General features: G+C 39.6%; 1 protein-coding gene across 1 annotated transcript in view; it reads right to left on the bottom strand.

The window, feature by feature from the left end:
- Positions 1–271: 271 nt before the first annotated feature.
- GPC5 (glypican 5) overlaps positions 272–19862 on the bottom strand; it is a gene marked incomplete at its 3' end in the record, with an annotated part of 34170 nt that continues 14579 nt past the window's right edge. The window contains exons 3-5 of the mRNA XM_010281882.1: positions 5609–5742; positions 1400–1517; positions 272–337 (exon numbers count right to left, since the gene is read on the bottom strand). Coding sequence (XP_010280184.1) covers positions 272–337; positions 1400–1517; positions 5609–5742 — 318 coding nt within the window. The remainder of the gene's footprint in view (positions 338–1399; positions 1518–5608; positions 5743–19862) is intronic.

The following is a 19862-nucleotide window of genomic DNA, read 5'->3' as shown; positions in this document are numbered from 1 at the left end:
TATTATTAATAGTAAAACTGTAAGCAGCCAAAAGTAATGATACAAGAACCTTGTTCTTAGGAAACCTGTAATTACAAGAGGCTTACTTCAAATTGTTACTGAAATGTTAGGTAGGAGTAATACAACTCATTTGGGGAAGGGCAGCAAAACAAAAGCCAGATGTAAAGGTGAGATTAAATCTCAAATATAGATATCTAAAGAAGGACCATGTCATCTTGAGAAGACTGTTGAAACCTTAGGACAAAGGACCTATTGAAAACTTAGGACAAACCTTTCCCAATGAGCCGATCAAGGGAGTCAACCACTCATTGGGCCTTGGTGCTGCCAAAGCATTGGACTACACAAGAAGATAAAAGAAAAGTAGGCCTGTAGCTGTTTGCTGAAAGGGTATTCATTAAGTTCCCTTAGGTATTGTTAATCAATTAATTACAGCTCTTACCTAACCTTTTTAGAGATACCTGAAGGTGCAGGCTGCCGCTGTTCCTTCTACTTGGTACCAACTATCTCCCACTTCATCAATTCACCTCACAGCCTTTAGCCACCTTCTTTGATATGACCTTTGATACTACCTACTAATAAATGCTGTATTAACAGCATGACCTTTATTAAAAAAAAATGTAATGAACCTTTCAATATTTTGGTCTCTGTCATTACAAAAACTTCATGCTCAGAGAAATACTTGTTTTGTTGATGAGAGCAATAAAGCAAAAACATAGAGATCAGCTCTCTGAAAATCCTTCTGACATCCAAAATGCTAGCGTTTTGTAAGCTGTGAAATATATTGATTCCAGAGATACACATCCAGGAGCCTAGCAGTTTTTTATTATCTCTTCTTTGCCATCGCTCCTGAATGATGCCTCCCAAGCTGCTGCATACATAAAACAATACATGTGTTTCACCTTTAAAATGTTTTATCCTTGTGCTTTAACTTTCAGCTCTCTCCTGAGGAACCATATATATTAAGAGATTACTTCATTCTTCAGAACCAGAGAAAGTTTTAAGCAAATAGCTTGAGTCTGTTATCACACACTCTGTATTAAAAGGACCATTTTATAAAGAACAAGCTCAAAGAAAAATCCATATTCTCTTTCCCCAAAAGTATTTTGTAAATGCCAATCCAGCTTCTGTTCCGGTATATGTTTAGGTGTCATAAATTTGAAGGAAAAATGTCTGAAGAACAGTAGAATTCTTCTTTTCCTCAAAATAGCAATGCAGGGAAATTTTTTTTACTGTTTGCAGGTGAAGCCTGAGAGAAGGAAACCCACATTGATTTGTTTTTTGAACTAACCTTGACACATACCCGGGGAAACAATGTACTTCACTCGTGTTGGAAGCAACTTTAGAGAAACAGGAAATATAAAAGACAAGACAAAAGTGACTCAGAAAGGTACCTTCTTACAACATCTTCTCCGTTCCAACACGGGAGTCCATCGGCAGCTGCCAACTCATTCCCGCACAGATGATCAGCCAGGCCGCCGTAAAAGGCTCTGTAGAGCCGGAGGTGGCTGATAAATTCTCTGCACAGGGGAACAAGGGAAATAATTGACAGTGTCAATCAATAACATTAAGCCGTACTGCTGTTGTGCATTTCTACAAGAAGATAAAGAATGTGCTTATTTTATTACTCTCAGTTGGTTCCAATGATTTTTTAAACCAATTTGTCAGCTTCCTGTTAGATAATTTTGATCCTCTCCGATACACTTCAGTAGTTTACAAAGCTGATACTCTCATTGGTCAAAGTGAAAAAAAATACTCATGCTCTGGAACAGGAATTATTATTCTCCAACCTGAAATTTTTTTGCATAGTTGTGATACAGTTTGCAACGTTACACTTGTACAAATACACCAAAAAATGTAAAAAAAAAAAAAAAGCATACTAAATAATAAAATGGGTATATATGAATTAAGTCATCTGTTTTTCAAAAGTGCTATCAACTAGTCCCCTACACAGCGCTACAAATACTACAAAGAGTATTTGTTAGAGTTATGGAGCAACTCAAGATTTAGGTAAGATGGGTTTAAGATGTAGGTGTTAAATATTTAGTGGATATTTAAATAACTGTCTGAAAAATTACATCAGTTTTATCATGTGCTGTGCTGGTAGTTTATAAAATATGTATTGCTATTTTAAATAATTGTCAAGATGCCCAGAGCTAATGATGCGTTTTTGTACTTAAAACAAATGAATGACTTTTTAGTTAGTATGTTTTTAACTGGATTGTCATATTTACATTTATAAATTGTTTTCTTATGTATTGAAAATCTCTTCCTGGGAGACCTATTCCTGCTATGAAAAATTAAAATATTTATTCATTCTGGTTTAGAACATCACATTATACTGAGTTATCTATGACCCACAGGCACAAAGAAAGGCACCGGCAAACACTGTACTTATTGCTCTGTAAGCCAACCAGCTTCACTTTATGTTAACTTCTTGTATGGTATCTGGACTTGTGAAAAAATGCCAGAAATATTCTACACATTTTCCTATATTTAGTCAACATAGGCCTAAAATGGCATAAGGAATTAAATTGTTACGTATTGTTTACTCCTGATTAAAATAGACAAAAACTGAGTGATTATATACAGTCCATCATTTATAAAGCCACATGTTCTTTCTTGTAATTGTAGGGCAAATATTTTACACAAAGCACAGTGATTTAGATTTACTATGCCTATTAAATGTGATATGAGTGCCCTAACATGTCTAGAACTGAAGTTCCAAAAACTTCAGGTAGAGTCAATTTTGATTATGCGTCATATAATTGCCTATGCACAATATATTTTAAATATGTAAATATGATTCATCCACACTTTCCCAGACATGAATAGTCATATCTTGTATTTCTCCATCCCCAAATCTGCATCCAGCCTGCACAGTATGTTTGCAATTTTCCTCCATTTCACATTGAGTGGGATTGATTTTGTCTGTACTTTGGGTTTATATTCTGGATGAAAACCAGTGTTTCGAGAATCATCTCATAGTGCATAGTTGGAATTTCTTCTTCTGCACAATCAATCCTTGTATAACACAGAAAATGAAATAAATATAGCTGTCGCAATATCTTGTGACAAATTGCATTCTAACAGAAAGACCATTCAGTTTATTAGTAAATACATCCTGAGGCAAAGCTAAAGTTAATACAGAAGTAATAACTGATTCCTGCCTCTGTTGACGTCTGACCAAAGTAGTTAGAAGGGCAGACGGTATGAATGTCAATTTTCACATCATCATATTCTAGACCAGATAGCATGTTAATTATAGGCAGCTGAGCACAAATGTGCAATTATAGTCAGTGGAAGCTGCAGATACTTCTTATCTGTTTGTTTGGAAATGTTAATTTTTCTTATAGTTTTATTCTCCATACTAAAAGCTGTCTGCAGTGTTAAGTTCTGGAGGAAAACGCTTTATATACATTGAAGTTTGTATGTTACTATAGACGGTTCTGCTTAGAATTATTTTAAATTCCTCTGATATTTTTTTCCTTTCCTTCTTGTACCACACAATACATAGAAAATACCAGCTTAGGTCTGATAGTGAAAATAATTTAGGAAAAGTTCAGGCAGAGGCAGTCCATCATGTACTTTAAATTGTAAACTGTCATCTGGAGATACATTTGGAAAATATTAGGAAATCGGCGAACTCTTAGGAGTCACACATTTAATGGAATCTTTTTGTTCATTTCTTTTCCCTCGGACAATTGTCATTGATCAAGTCTACACAGTTTGGGAGAAATCTATCCTTTTCTCCTAAAGCCTGTGAAAGTTGCTGAAAGAAACTTGCTGCCAGAAGTACATGGGAGGTAAATAAAGTGGAGTTAGACTCAGAACGGCGCTTCCTTAAAAGCAGGCTGCAAGCATTTGCTGAAGCCGCTCTTCCATGTGAGGAATTGTTACGGTTGCCATGGGAATATAAAGTGAAATATAAAGCCATTGTGACTAATAAGGAAGGAGGTGATCCAGGAGGCAGCAAATGAAGATGACAACTATGAAGTTGTTAAACTGAAACCTGTGTCACTGGATCTCAAACTTTCTCCCCTCTCCCCCTTTTTGGTGCCTGTTGCATGCCATAAAGTGTTTCCAGCACCTCAGGCAGGCAGAAGTCATGGGAAGACAGCATTGCTTTGTGCTGCCCACTGCCTCTCATTCCCCTTAATGGTCTTTTGGGCAATCTCTCTGAGGTCAATCCAGACTTTCACTTACTTTGAAACATGGAACAGTCCTGAACTAAGTGTGATTTTAGAATACAGTTTCATATTTTCAGACTGATAGCAATAAGAAAATATCAAGAACTTGCTTAGCTACATAACACAGAGAAAATATGCCTGTATAATGGGTAGTGCCTGATGAACTTCTGTGCTGGCTGGAGCAAACTTCTGTTTTGCATCATTTTCCATTCCCACAATGTTCTCTAAGTCCTGTGTGTGTTTGGGTTTTTTCTATTTGGAGCATGAAGGACCTTGCACTAACAAGAATGGTCTGCCTTTGAAGCTCAGAGGCACTTTTTCTTCTCCAGACATCAGGAGTGAGCAATTATTCCCTGCAATTCTCTCACTTCAGTTTCCTTCTGCACTGCAAAGTGAAATGAAAGCAAAAAGAAGACATGAAAACCTCTCTGTATTTTAGCAAGCACTGTGATAGAAATGACATTTCTGATTTTAATGTTGTACTTTATTTGCATAATAGAGCCTTTAGTCTCAACTGTAATACCATCCTTACTCCTCACAGTGCTATTACTCCTTACAGTCATTAGACTTCATTAATTTTTCTAAAGATAGATTGGCCTTTGGGATGCCCTCAGCTTATCCAGGATATCTGCAGAAGGTTGGAATATAGGATATAAACTGTGGGATACCTGCATCCTTCTTGGCAGCAGCAGATCAGCTGGGATACCTGAGGGTATCCTCAAGTGGCTCTGGATGCTTGTAGTTGTGTGGGCAGCTGAATTGAGTCCTCCTCTCCACAGACTATAACGGTAGCTTGAATACCTAGCTCATATACAGTTAGGCAAACTTTACCCTGTAATGTTGAGCCAGGTGTAAATGAAATGTTCAAGTCTTTGCAGTCACCTCGATTCACTACATACTGGCAAAAGAGCCAGAGAAAAAAAATCTGCTGGACTTGCTTCAACAAGGGTTTCAAGATATAGTCCCAAATCCTTAGCTGTCTCATTTTTTAGAGTAGAAAGGTGTGTAAGAACAGTCATTCATTTTTTTCTGTCTGATCAATTTGTACAAATAGTCTTCCGATAAAAGTCACAATCATTTTTTAACAAATTTAATAATGTCTGCTGATGTGCAAGTTAAATATAATTTGGAAATTTACATATAGAGATAGAGTTAATGTTCATATTCTACCAATGTTATCCAATCTTTTAAATACTTTAAACCACACCAAATGACTCTGGTCATTATTTCAGAAAACAAAACCTAGTCATGAAATTACTCTTTCCAAAATGTAACAGATTGTGTTGATGAAATGCTTCATTCTTTGCAGTCTTTATTTATTCTCTAGTAATGCATGCCATTGCATTGAATATAATCTATGCTGTTGTAAAATTAACAGCTTACTTTATTCTTTCTTTCTGGCTGTAAAACTAATGTCTTACTTTCTTCTATTGGCGAGGGTTTCTTCACTGTCTCTTGAGAACTTCTTTAACCTTTGATTGTCTTTGTTCTGATCAAAGGAGCAACCTTGAGACTGTGTAGGCTTCCTTACAGGAGGACCACATACCTTTTTCACCTAAAAGGAAAAAAAGCCACAAGAAGGAAAGAACACATGTAAACAAATATTATTATGTAACTCTCAATTCAGTTTAAGTCCATTTTAATAAGAAAGAAAGTCTGTGGACTTTAAGCTGAGAAAAATATCATTAATAATCATACTTCTCAACACTATATCCATAATGAATGCAGTAAACACATAATTAGTCATTTTATAGTAGAAAAAAACCTAAACAAAATCACTCCTTTTGAAGGAATACCGGGTGTATAAGCAAGTTACTACATGTATTTTATTGATTGTGGCTTGCTTTCTTCTTGTGAGGAAAGTGTATTGTTATGCAGACAGTAACACTAACCTCAGAGAAGATGATGTGTTGTGAGCAGAGGCATAATTCCATTTTTTCTGTAATATTTTTAATGTACTTTGTGATTTCTTTCAGGGTTGATGAATTATTATGGCATGTTCAGCGCAGTTACCCAGAGCATACAGTGAACAGTTACCATGGTGGAAATTTGCATTACAACTTTGCAAAATGTAAATTTCATGATCCAAGATGTAAGTTTAATGATTTGGACTGTAGATGTTTAAAAAATCAAGGGATTTTATATGTCTGGCTTTCTGATCTAGATGTCAGTAGATACAAATTCAGGTGAACTCCCATTTTCTTCTTTGTAAAATGTGATACTGAGCATTTTGTAAAATAGAAGATGTCAATTTGTGTTCATAGCTCATTATTCTTCCTCCTCACTGAATAAAAATAATTAGGGCCATACTGTGGCCCTATTAAGTAAGAGATACTGGGGATGACATCAGACAAGATATTAAGCAGACAGAACAGCAGATATTTTGTGTAAGCTAGCACTCCTGCACTACTGAAAATACTGTATGTGATTTATGAAAACTTGGTTTCAATAGGTAGCCAACTTTTTTAAAAGAAAAAGGGAGAGAGGAGCTTGCTGTTGGCTCTAAGACAGGGATCTAATTTTTGAAGCAGAAATATTCAAAATGTTACCATGAGAAAGAGGAAAGGGTGCATATGTTATACAACAAGGAATATTGTTCCCTGTTGCATTTTATATTCCCAAATGTAAGAACAGAGAAAGCAAATGAATCTCATTTTTCAAGTTACTATCACACATATTAAGGAGAAAAGTGCAAGTGCACCTTTCCAACTAAGAACTGCAGTACTGTCAGTTAAGAAATAGATTTAAAATTTAAAATTAAATTAGCATATCTAATTTTGATTATTTTCTTTGTTGTTATGCATGGTATAAGTGGTGACAATGAAAGAATCATTGAATGTACTTGCTTATACCAGTCAAAAGAAGAAAGAATCAGCATTATTACTACATATGAGTAACTGTTCACCTTATGAATTGAAAGTGTGGGTAAAGTTGAAAGTGAATAGTCCTTTTTGGCTGCAATTCACATGCCTCAATTTAGGCATCCAAGTTAATAGTTTGAATTCCTTTCAAATGAGGTGCATGAATTTACCTGCAAGAGAAGTGTCCCTTATGGCACATGGCTAATGTCTTTTAAGGGACTTAGTGGGATACACTTTAAATGTCACTTGAAGTATTCACCTCACCATTTCTTAGCAGAGGCAGTGTCTCCTTGGAGACACTTACTACATCTTACTACCTTTCTTTGTGTCCTCAAATTCAGTTTCAAACCTCCCTCAGATTTTTTCCACCATTTCCTCCATCAGCTATTCTTCAGAGCACATTATCTCATGCCCTCCATCAGCTTGACTGGGAGTTTGGCTCCCATTTTCCTCCCTCTAAGTCTCTACACTCCTTCTAGGCTTCATCCACCCTTGTGCGAGTCTGCTCCTTCAGTGCTGCATTTCGCCAGCCTCTGCAGCAGTGTATCCCATCAGCCAATCTATGTAGACATAAGGCGGATCTAACAGAGATGAAAAATACTTTTGTCCTTTCACTTGTCTCACGTTGTTTATATTCTCTTATGATCACTGATGTGAGCATTATGCTTATGATCAACTTTTCTGACAAAGCAACTGATGGATTGTGTTGCATTAGTTCCAGCTTGCCATACACTCTTCAACAACTCTTTGTCTTATCAAGAATAAAAATAAGGATTTAACACACAGCGAGAGTCAGATCCAGATGTTTGTGAAGGAGGCTTTGTCTCACAACAAGAATGGGTTCGGTGTGTAGGTGGTTGTAGGTCTTAGATGCTTTGCATATCTGAAAGAGGCACCTTAGCTGTCCAGGCACTCTCAGAGACTGATTGCAGGCTGGGAGCCTGTGAAGGGAGGAGAAGCATCGTGGAGAAAATTCACTGGCTAACACAGACTCTAAGCAGATAAGTACCGGTCTTTTGGGTCAGGGAAAAAAAAGAAAGAAAAAAATAAATAAGCTCCAGTTATAGTAAACTGAACAAAATATACGTATTCAGCTGCACTAGAAAGTTAGGAGAATCCACAGTTACCTGTACTTCTTGAATTTACAGTAAAATCTCATTATATTTTACTCTGACTAAAATGAAAAAACAAAATCAATATTTTTTACAGTCATAGTGGTTTGGAATATGTATGATATTTGGTTTATATGTATTATACAGTTGCTGTCTAATGACCTTTCTCTCTGTTTATTCTCTTTGAGTGAATGTCTCAAAAATGCATTGTGCAATACCAGGAAATTTGCATTCACTGATACAATTAAAAATAAGCCTTAGTTTCAAATATAAAATCTTCCTTAAAAAGTTAATTTTGGGTAAATTTTTTATATATTTAAAAATACCATAAAAATCCAGTCATTATCTGAAATGTCTTTTTAAGAACTGATTTTTTTCCCAAAAGCCATTTTTTGAAAATCCTAAAACCAGCATCAGTTAAATGATAAAAAGTGTTTGTACAGCTCTGCCATTCCCACAAAGAAGTGCATGACAATAATCAAATTACTGAGAACTCAGTTCTGTTAATGACAGCAACAGCTCTCACAGCTGAAAGTTAGCTCACCAATCTTTAGCAAAGTTACTTACTTCTTCAGATAGTTTCTGCCGTATGAGCTACTCCAGCATGTGCAATTATGATGTCATCACCTCTGTTACCTTTCTTGTATATCTGATATTTAAACCCCTGTGACCAATGACTGACTGACAGGGTTTGTGTAGTGTTGGTTCTTCTTTTTTTGCTTGGTACGTCACACTTCTATCACTCGCCCAGCTGAACCCAATCTGCCTTTTTTCAACAGCTCACCAGTGGCTGTCACCTTTATGTCATGTTTAAACCACTAACCGTATATGCATGCCAAATGTACATTTGCCTCCCTCACTGGCCCAGTCTTCACTGTCACCCAGTTTCTTCAGTAAACTTGTGCACATGAAAAGGTCATATACTCTTATCTTGCCTTCAGGTGCCTGTTCTGTCTGTGAGCCGAATAATGTAAAACCAAAATGTCAATATCTCATTTCCCAGTACAGGGCTGATGATAGTCTAAAAATAGATAAATACGTGTTCCATAATAACGTCTGCTTTTATTTTTTTATGTATTCTTTAGATCTCCAGGAATGAGTACACGGTGTAAGTGTAATGACACTTAGTTGTATTTCCTGTGTTTTCTGAAGGACTACAATTATATCCATTAGCTACATCGTTTCTTAATTTTTAGTGTTTGGGCTGAAAAATTAACCTTCCAAGTAAAAATTCATTCAGTGCTATTACCACCACTCTTGAGAGACACAGACTGGAACCATAACTTTGAGAGAAGTTGCTCTCACTACACTTACGATCTGATGAGTGACCATTTTGCAGCAGTATCTGATCAGAATGTATTCTTACTATCTTCCAGTTTCACTGAAAGGGTATTCCCACTGAATGTTTTCACAAACTGAGCATTCTTCTTGGCTTCAAACACAAAATTCTAAAAGAGCATATAAAATGATTCTCAAAGAGGACTGAAAATACCCTGAGAAAAGTGAGACTGAAAAATCACCAAAAATATTATTCAGGAGAGTTACACATCTCACTGAATTTCAGGAAGAATTAAAGACTGCTATAAAATTTTAAAACAGACAAGCCTCAGCAACTTACTAGGAGTTTTTCGCTTGTTTTTTTTTTTTTTTTAATTTATTTTGCTTAAATGCTCTTAAATACTGCAAAATATTTAAGGGCATAAAAAGAAACTTCAGAAAATAATAAACCTTCTGATTTTCACAGTTCAGACAAACCTATTGTCATTATACCCAGCATGCTGTTATTATGCACAATTTGTATGCCACAGTATGATGACTGGGTTAATTAAAAGCTCTTGTAATAACCGTGCAGTTAAATGGCAATTAGTGCCACACATGAACTTTATGGCAGTTTGATTTTGCTTGGTGCAATTCTGTAGCATATCTACTTACGGTTACTTACAGTTTGGAAAACCAGAGCATTACAAACCTTTACATTTACACAGGCCTAGGTAATGATGTAAGCATCATATCGAAAGTGGTGGGATACCGTCCTCAAAGTTCACATGCTCAATAGGTGAAGTCACTCATGTTTTTTGGGGTTTTTTTCCCACTATAGAAATGGTTCTTTCTGATCTCAGCCTTTCTACTTAAATGATTTTACATTAAATGACTGAAGCAAACTGAATGCATAGTCCTGTGGTGCACTTCGAACTAGATATGCCAAGTCTCAGTGATTAGCTATGCCATAATCTTTAAATGCTGCCACTGGGCCAGAAAGAAGTCTCAGGAATTCTGAGACTCTCTGCTCCACTTTGAGTCATAGGTTGTTGTGAAATACGCTGAAAAGATGAGCATTCGTCTTGCAGTGTGTCTGTAGTCTGCTTCACTAGTTCTTACTGCTGTGCATAGAGTAACAGGGAAGAAAACATCTCTCTCAGTACAAAACCTCTTGGGCTTAGACTCAGCTCTAGCTGGGAACCAGAACCAGGAGTCTGAAAATTGGTCTTTCTTTTATGTTTAACTGTTTCATGCTTGTTTTAGTAAGTTTAGCAAGCACTGCAAGTTTTTGATACATACATATCCAGGATTCCCTGTAAATGGGGTATGTGTCACGTATTCACTAAATTACAACACAGTCTCTCAGACCTGTAAGGCATCAGTGTAGCTATAGTCCACCTAGCCATTTAAAACTGCTTTTATGTAGTGCATGTTTTAGTTAGTGATTAGTCTGGTGGCTTTTGGCTCTAGCCATCAGATCACAAATTCGCCACCTTCCCTTACATTGAAATCCTCTCAAACCCTCATGAGCAAATGGACAGCTGAAGTCCAATAGCTCTAAAATAAAGCTAGAATGAGATGGCAGAGATAGACTGTTTGAAAATACATTTGTTCACAAAAAAATGTGGTTAAGTGAATCTTATTTTATTTTCTAGGTATATACAAATTAATACTTTCTTTGAGAAACAGATTCTTGATGAGTCACAAGCATTTCCAGCAACAGATTACTAATCAAACTAGCCAGAAATTCATCCAGAAAAACAATGTACTAAATGTTTATGAAGTTTCCTTGATTCACATTTAATCCTTGCAAGTGGATGTGTAATGCTTTCAGGTAGATGGCTGTGTGTCAGACAGAGGAGAAAATGAAGACCAATACAGCATACCCTTTTTTGCACCTCGTTCTGCCAGCCAGCTTCTGCGAGCAGCACAGGAGAGGATGGCTTCTCTGTCACCAGACAACACAGGGGTTTGGCACTTTCTGATCATCTAAGCAGGTGAAAATGAAGATTTCTCAAAGTAAGACTAGCTTCTCCTTTTAAATGGTAATAATCTCCAGCTGAGCTCCTGCTGCAGCAGCCAACATATCCACACGCTCAGCGCTAGTTTAACTGTTTGTCGTCTTCTAGTTTAACCACAAGAGGGAGCACCAGCATTTCGATATTCCCCAGGACTTAAAACGGGCTTTTATCGTTTGTCACAGTTGCTTTTTTAATATCAAACTTCGGTTGCAAAGGAAAATGTATTTCGGTATGTGAGAGGGTGCACATGTGCATGGAAGATTAAAGTATTCCTACTGAGACAAAATTCAAGTTCTTGAAGCCAAGGAGAGAAAGCATTTGGTACAACAGGCCATTTTTCCTTCAGAACAGGAAAAAGATGTTAATGAGATTGTCTTAGGAAAGAGCGGGGGAGTACTGACAGTGTTTACAAGACAGGAAAATCATGCAGAAATGGGGTATTATTTCCTTTGTTTTCTTAGTAAATGTTGTGTTCTTTATCTTTGACTAGTTATCTCTTTTTCTCCACTGTAGCCTCAGGACTCTTGGCAATACGTCTTAGGCATCCAGAAGTCTAGCTGCAACTTATAATTTTATAAGTTTCATACATAGGTTTAATCATTTTACAGAACTTGCAAGACAAGCTGAAAGGGGCAAACATTGTGAAGAACAGCCTAGAGAATTACAGAGTAAAGCTGATACTTAGAATAATGCTTGCACAAATTATTAAACATTCAATTTATAATCACCTGCAAGACAAATCTTAAATGGACTTGCCAAATAATGATAATTTCAAAGCAATTATATTCAAAAGTGGAATTAAAAGCTCAGGTGATACATGAAAAGGTGCACTTATGATTTTTCAAGTGAGATAGAGTTGGAAGTGGTTTCAAGCTCCAGAAATAACCAATCCAATTCAAAGCAACCTTGTTAAATGTAATAGTTTGTCCCACACCCAACCAGATGGTTTTGAGCAAAGATAAATGCAAACTGCAAAGACACAAAATGCAGACCCATCAGCAAGGCAGTGGTAGCCTCATCAGAAAAAACTGAGAGGATTACATGTTGCAAATAAAAGGAAAATAATTTTCTGTGATATATAAATAAAAGCATAACTTGGCGATACTGAACTAATGTTTGGCCACTCTGTTTGGCATGGCATGGCATCAGTGCCATTGCTGTACACCTTTTTTGGGAAATCTATAGTCAAGATGGAGGACGAAGGAAGAGGCAAAAATGTTAAGAGTTTGCAAACCGTTTTTTTTAATCAGCGATTTTTTAATGCAGTTTTGCGAAAGACTGCTGTCCAAGCTGTTGGATTCTGGGAGCCACAGTCCACAGTTTCATGTGACTGAGACTCATATACTCCTATCACTCCATCTACCAAAACCAGTGCTCCAGCCCACGTTCTTGAGACTTTTCTCATATCTTGTTAGTTTTCAATTATCTCTGATTTCCTGCATAATTTTGCACGTTCTGATCATAAAATAAAATCTAATAGACCATTAAATATGAGTTACTTAATATACTTTTAATTTGTGTCTTCTGCTCTTTAATTACTGAAACCTTAAATGGTGTTAATTCTGCTGCTCCTTTCATGAGGGACTAACACTCAGCAAGTCTGGCAGTAAAAATAGTTTCTCCTTGTGAATGGGGGTGGGAGGGAAGGAAATTATTTTTTCTTTAAATGGCTTAATGTCAGGGGAAATCCTAATGTTCTCAGCCAAGTTACCCTGCAGCCAGAATACAGCACTGCCAGTTCAAACTCTTCAAAGGCAGTTCAACAAAACTGCTTCTTGTGAGAGGCTGCCAGCTCTCCCAATCCAAGTCTGCTTCAGAGGATGCCAAGGTGTTTCATTTATGTTCGGTGAAAACACTCTGTGGTTCTCCTCTGAAAAGCAATTTTATAAAACTGGCAGTAGCGCTTTCCAAAGATCAACTGCCTGTGTATAGTTAGACTGATTTATCTATGCTCTCTAGTGGTTAAAATATATTTTATTGCTCCTTACTTCAGTGTGCCCTGCAAGTACAGCTCTGATGTAGAGGGCTAACATGATGCCTTCTTGTCTGATAAAGGCAGAATTTTTCATTAAATCTAAGTCTATCCAGAATCACCTGTGTAAACCGAAAGAAATTCAGTAGAAATGTGACTATCAATGAAAGCAGAAATAGGGGTCTATAACCTTTATCAGTCATGTTGCTCACTTAAAACAAAAAAATGTATTACAATTTACAATACAAAAAGAATTTGTGGAAGCAAAACAAGTTGGCTGCATGAGCATATCTGCACAATGTGTTTACACTTTGTGGCAGGCTGCAATTTATGTTTCAAAATTATGAAGAGGAGAACAGTTTTGTAAGAAAGATCTGCAACAAATGTATGTAAGTCAATAAAATCATGCACACTTACGGTAACAGCCATAATGCATTATTTCATTTAGCATAAGATACCGTCAACAACTCTTTAGCTAATTAGAGGGTCACCTTTTCATGATAATAAACAATCAAAAAACATCTGAAAAAAAAAATGGGGGAAAAACCCCCACTATCTAGTTAGTCAGCATTTCAGAGACCCTAGATGTTTCTCCCCTATTCCAAACTACATCTTGTGAGATTAGTGGTTTTGCTTCCTGTATCTGCATATTAAGTGTGTCAGTGTCTCCTTACCCTCTTATTTGAACCTGGACAAACCAGTTTCCTTTGAAGATTTTTTGTGATGTTCAAGACAGTCACTTATTCATACATGTTCAAATCATTTCAGGGACCAAAATAATCTGAAAAACTCATTTGCTTCAAAATCTCTGCATTTGCCCTCACAAAGTTCTTCCAGGGCAAAGTGCTGGTAGTGATTTAAGGGCCAACTGAGACACCAGAAGTCTGCTCAGCTCAGTAGCTCTCTCTGTGAGCAGTTATTCTGTTTCACAATGAAAAAGGAAGAGTAGAGAAAAAAGAAAACACATACACAGACTACAGAAAGGATTCTCAGATGACTTCTCCCTTTATACTTGTTCGTGTCTCTTGGCTTTGGGGAAGGAGTGAAAAGCCTCCTTCTTTCTGCAGATACGAAGAACCAGACTGCAGCATTTTCAGCCTTTTGGAGCATGTTCCTTACTTTCAGTTCATCTCACTGATGGACACATTCAGACAAGCCTGACATGGTGCCAAAGCAGAGTTAGACATCCAGCATGTCACCTAAAACTAGAACATGATGGCAGCCCAGACAGCTTACTCCACATTTTTCAGACCTCTGAGGCTCTATGCAGTCAATGGAAAGAGGAAGGCCATTTTGGATCTGTGCATTTTGCCCAAATTTTGCCTAACCTTCTGTTAAAAAAGAAAAAAAAGGAGGCATATTAAAGATTCTATGCTGTCCTGATAAAATAAATCTCAATTTTAAGAAGGAAGTGCAGCAAAAGGGAAGACTTAACAAACAATTCAAGTAATTTCAAATTGTGAAGTGGATTTGCTCTAAATACATTAAATAGGAATGCATAATGCATGCCATGATATGTTCCTACATTATTTACTTGGCAGTCTACATTGAACATACATTATGCAAACCTGCACTACTCGGCATTGCTTGCCAAAGCCCTGTGTGTGTTATTAAGTGTGGTGGGTTGACCTTGGCTGGCTGCCAGACCCCCCCCCAGCCGCTCTCTCACTCCCCCTCCTCAACAGGACTGGGACAGAAAATATGATGAAAAAGCTCGTGGGTTGAGATAAAGACAAGGAGATCACTCACCAATTACTGTCACAGGCAAAACAGCCTTAACTTGGGGAAGATTAATTTATTGCAATTAAGATAGAGTAGGTTGGTGAGAAACAAAGATAAAACTAAAACCACCTTCCCTCCAGCCCCCACCTTCATCCCAGGCTCAACTTCACTCCTTCATCCCCAATTCCTTTGCCTCCCCTCAGCCCCCGAATTGCTACAGGGGGGACAGGGAATGGGGGTTGTGGTCATTCCATGACACTTCATCTCTGCCACTCCTTCCTCCTCACACTTTTCCCCTGCTCCAGCATGGGGTTCTCCACCAACTGTAGTGTGGAGATCTGCTCCACCATGGTCTACTGCATGAGCTGCAGAGGCACAACCTGCTTCACCATGGTCTTCCCCATGGGCTGCAGGGGGGATATCTGCTCCAGCACCTGGAGTCCCTCCTGCCCCTCATCCTTCCCTGGACTGGGTGTCTGCAGGGCTGTTTCTCTCACTTTTTTTTCCTCACTGCCATGCATCATTTTTGAGCTTTCTTAGATATGTTTTCCCTGAGGCGCCACCATCTTGGCCGAGGGGCTCAGCAATGCCCTGAGATGGACCCAGCTGGAGCCAGCTGGAACCGGCTGTGTCCGGCCCAGGGCAGCCCCGGCCTCTCCTCACAGAGGCCGCCCTGCAGCCCCCGCTGCCAGTGCCTGGGCACCCGCACCCCGTACAACTAGTAACTCCCCTGTAGGAGCTGCAGGGGAGGAACCTGGGAAATTTGGGAAATGAATTGAAAAAAGCACGTTTCAGAGAAGTGCGAGACGTGAACTTGACACTGGATTTGAACCTCTTCTCACCAAAGGTGAGAAATACGTTGTCTCTCATTTCCATAAATGGAAAGAAAATTGGCCGAAAGGAGAGGAATTGGAAATGATGTATCTTGAAACGGGCACCAAAAGCTGTGCCACCGTATACTCAAATGCTGAGAAGCTGAAGAATATAGCAACTTGACTTTATTTAGACAGACATGGTTTCATGGCTTCATGTTCTGCTACTGTATTTAAGAAATTCTCGAACAGAAATAAGTGTTTCCAGTGTTTGCCACACATCATGGCAAATTACAAACTTAAAGACACTAACATAATATTAGCAAGTCTACATCCAGCAATGTGTTTTTTATATCAATTTTATTTTTTCTTTCCAATCTCATGAGATTCACATAGGCCCATTCCTCGAGCTTGTCCAGGTCCCTCTGGATGGCATCCCATCTGTCTGGCATGTCAACCACACCACTTAGCTTAGTGTCATTTGCAAACTTGCTGAGGGTGCACTCCTTCCCACTATGTCATAAACAGTACTGGTCCCTGGACCACTACCCCATGGATGCGACCATCTAACTAATTCCTCAGCCACCCAACAGTCCACCCATCAAATCCTTATGTCTCCGATTTAGAGAGAAGGATGTTGTGGAGGACTGTGTCCAAGGCCTCACAGAAGTCCAGGTAGATGACATCCATAGCTCTTCCCTTGTCCACTGATGTAGTCACTCCATCCTAGGAGGCCACTAGGTTGGTCAGGCAGGACTTGCCCTTGGTGAAGCCATGCTGGCTGTCTCGAATCACCTCTCTGTCCTCCATGGGCCTTAGCAGAGCTTCTAGGAGGATCTGCTCCATGATTTTGCTGGGCACAGAGGGAAGGCTGACAGGTCAGTAGTTCCCAGAGTCCCCCTTGCTACCCTTTTCTTAAAATGGGTGCAATGTTTCTCTTTTTTCAGTTACCAGGGACTTCACCTGACTGCCAGGACTTTTCAAATATTAGGGAGAAGGGCTGGGCAACTACATCAACCAGTTCCCTCAGGACTCTGGGATGCATCTCATCGGGTCCCATAAACTTTTCTATGTTCAGGTTCCTCAGGTGGTCTTGAACCTGATCTTCTCTTACCATGGCAGAGACTTTGCTCCCCCAGCCCCCGTCTTGCAGTCCATCCCCTTGAGAGGTGTGGGAAGAGACAGTGCCAGTGAAGAATGAAGCAAAGAAGTTGTTGAGTACTTCAGCCTTCTCCTTGTCCACTGTTATTAGTCTGTCAGTCTTTCTCATCAAGGGGATTACACTTTCTTTGGCCTTCGTTTTCTGGCTGACATACCTGTAGAAGCCCTTCTTATTATTCTTTGGATCCCTTACCGACTTCAGCTGCAGCCACGCCTTGGCCTTCCTGACCTCATCCCTACACAACTGGGCAGCGTCCCTGTACTCTTCCCAGGATACCTGTCCCTGTTTCCACTGCCTGTGCATTTCCTTCTTGCCTTTTACTTTGACCAGCAGGTCTTGACTCACCCATGCTGGTCTCTTGCCTTCCTTTCCTGATTTCTTACACCTGGGGATTGAGAGCTCTTGTTCTGTATAGAAAGCATCCTTCAAGATCTGCCAGCTCTGTTCTGCTCCCTTGTCCCTGAGGGCAGTTTTCCAGGGGGAAATTTCCAGGAAAAAATAGGGGGTCTTATTGACTAAGTCACTGAAGAGCTGGAAGCTTGCTTTCCTAAAAATCAGGATCCTGACTTTACTTTTCACCATCCCCATATCCCTCAGGACTGCAAACTGCACCAACATATGATCACTGCAGCCCAGGCTGCCTCCAGTCTTGATATCACCAATTCTCTCACATATGTTGGTGAGCATCAGGTCCAGTACAGCATCCCCTCTGGTAGGGCTGTCTATTACTTGGTTCTGGCTGACATACCTGTAGAAGCCCTTCTTATTATTCTTTGGATCCCTTACCGACTTCAGCTGCAGCCACGCCTTGGCCTTCCTGACCTCATCCCTACACAACTGGGCAGCGTCCCTGTACTCTTCCCAGGATACCTGTCCCTGTTTCCACTGCCTGTGCATTTCCTTCTTGCCTTTTACTTTGACCAGCAGGTCTTGACTCACCCATGCTGGTCTCTTGCCTTCCTTTCCTGATTTCTTACACCTGGGGATTGAGAGCTCTTGTTCTGTATAGAAAGCATCCTTCAAGATCTGCCAGCTCTGTTCTGCTCCCTTGTCCCTGAGGGCAGTTTTCCAGGGGGAAATTTCCAGGAAAAAATAGGGGGTCTTATTGACTAAGTCACTGAAGAGCTGGAAGCTTGCTTTCCTAAAAATCAGGATCCTGACTTTACTTTTCACCATCCCCATATCCCTCAGGACTGCAAACTGCACCAACATATGATCACTGCAGCCCAGGCTGCCTCCAGTCTTGATATCACCAATTCTCTCACATATGTTGGTGAGCATCAGGTCCAGTACAGCATCCCCTCTGGTAGGGCTGTCTATTACTTGGCACAGGATGTTATCCTCCATGCACTCCAGGAGTCTCCTGGATTCCCTGCAACTACTTTTCCAGCAGATGTTAGGGTGGTTGAAGTCCCCCAGCAGGACAAGAGCCTGTGAGCGTGATGCCTCCTGTAGCTGGAGTAAGAAGGCTTCATCAATAGAATCCCCTTGATCGGGTGGCCTGTAATAGACACCAACCACAAGTATCCCTTTGTTGTCTCAGTACCTGATTCTTACCAATAAGCTTTCAAGCCGCTCGTGGCTGTTCTTCAGAGACAGTTTGTAACTAAAGAAAAGTTGTTTTCATTAAATAGTAGTCTTTTTATCCTACCTAAACATAGCTAGTAAACATACCTAGACAGCTCTTCCCATCTTTTCTGGTTTGATCCATCCTTGCCATCAAGAAATGGATAGAGTGTGAAGAGCTCCTTCTGCTTATACACATTGATGAGACTCACCCTGAGCCTCTTCTTCAAGCTGAACAGTCCTAGCTCTCTCAGTCTCTCCTTATATGAAAGACGCTCCAGTCCCATAATCATTTTTGTGGCTGGACTCATTTCAGTCAGTCTGTATCTTTCTTGTACTGGGGAGCTCAGAACTGGACACAGCACTCCGGATGTGGCCTCACCAGTGCTGAGCAGAAGGAAAGGATCACCTACCTCAAACTGCTGGTAACTGCACTCTGCCTAATGCAGCTCAGGAGGCTGTTGGCCGCCTTTGCTGTGCAGGTGCATTTCTCATGTTTAACTTGGTGTCCACCAGGACCCCCAAGTCCTTTCTTCCAGAGCTGCTTTCCAGTCAGTCAGCCCCCAGCATGTACTGGTGCATGGGGTTATTCCTCCCCAGCTGCAGGATTTTTCATTTCCTTTTGTTGAACTTCATGAGATTCCCCTCAGGCCAGTTCTTCAGCCTGCCAAGGTCCCTCTGAATGTCACAACCAGTTGGTGTATCAGCTACTTCTCCCAGTTTTGTATTATATGTAAACTTGCTGAGGGTCAACTCTGTCCCATCACCCAGGCCATTAATAAAGACATTAAACAGTATTTGTCCAAGTATCAATCCCTGAGGTATAACACTAGTGACTTGCCTCCAACTGTACTTTGTGCCACTGATCACAATCCTCTGGGCCCAGCCACTAATCTGGTTTTCAGTCCTCCTCACTGTGCGCTTTGTCAGTTTATAGTTAAGGATGTTGTAGGAGACAGTCTCAAAGGCTGTAAAGTAGAGGTAAACATTGCTCTACCCATATCCTATCAAGTTGGTTGTCCTATCAAGGATATCAGGTTGGTTAAGCATGGTTTCCCCTTTGTAAATCCATGTTGATTACTCCCAGTCATCTTCTTGCCCATGTGTTTGGAATGGTTTCCAGGATTAGTTGCTCCACCACCTTTCCAGGGATCAAGGTGAGGCTGACTGACCTGTAGTTTCCTGGA

This window comes from Phaethon lepturus, unplaced genomic scaffold (genome assembly GCF_000687285.1).
Source record: "Phaethon lepturus isolate BGI_N335 unplaced genomic scaffold, ASM68728v1 scaffold9762, whole genome shotgun sequence".
Lineage (NCBI taxonomy): Eukaryota > Metazoa > Chordata > Aves > Phaethontiformes > Phaethontidae > Phaethon > Phaethon lepturus.
This window is presented reverse-complemented; position numbering and strand designations above follow the sequence as displayed.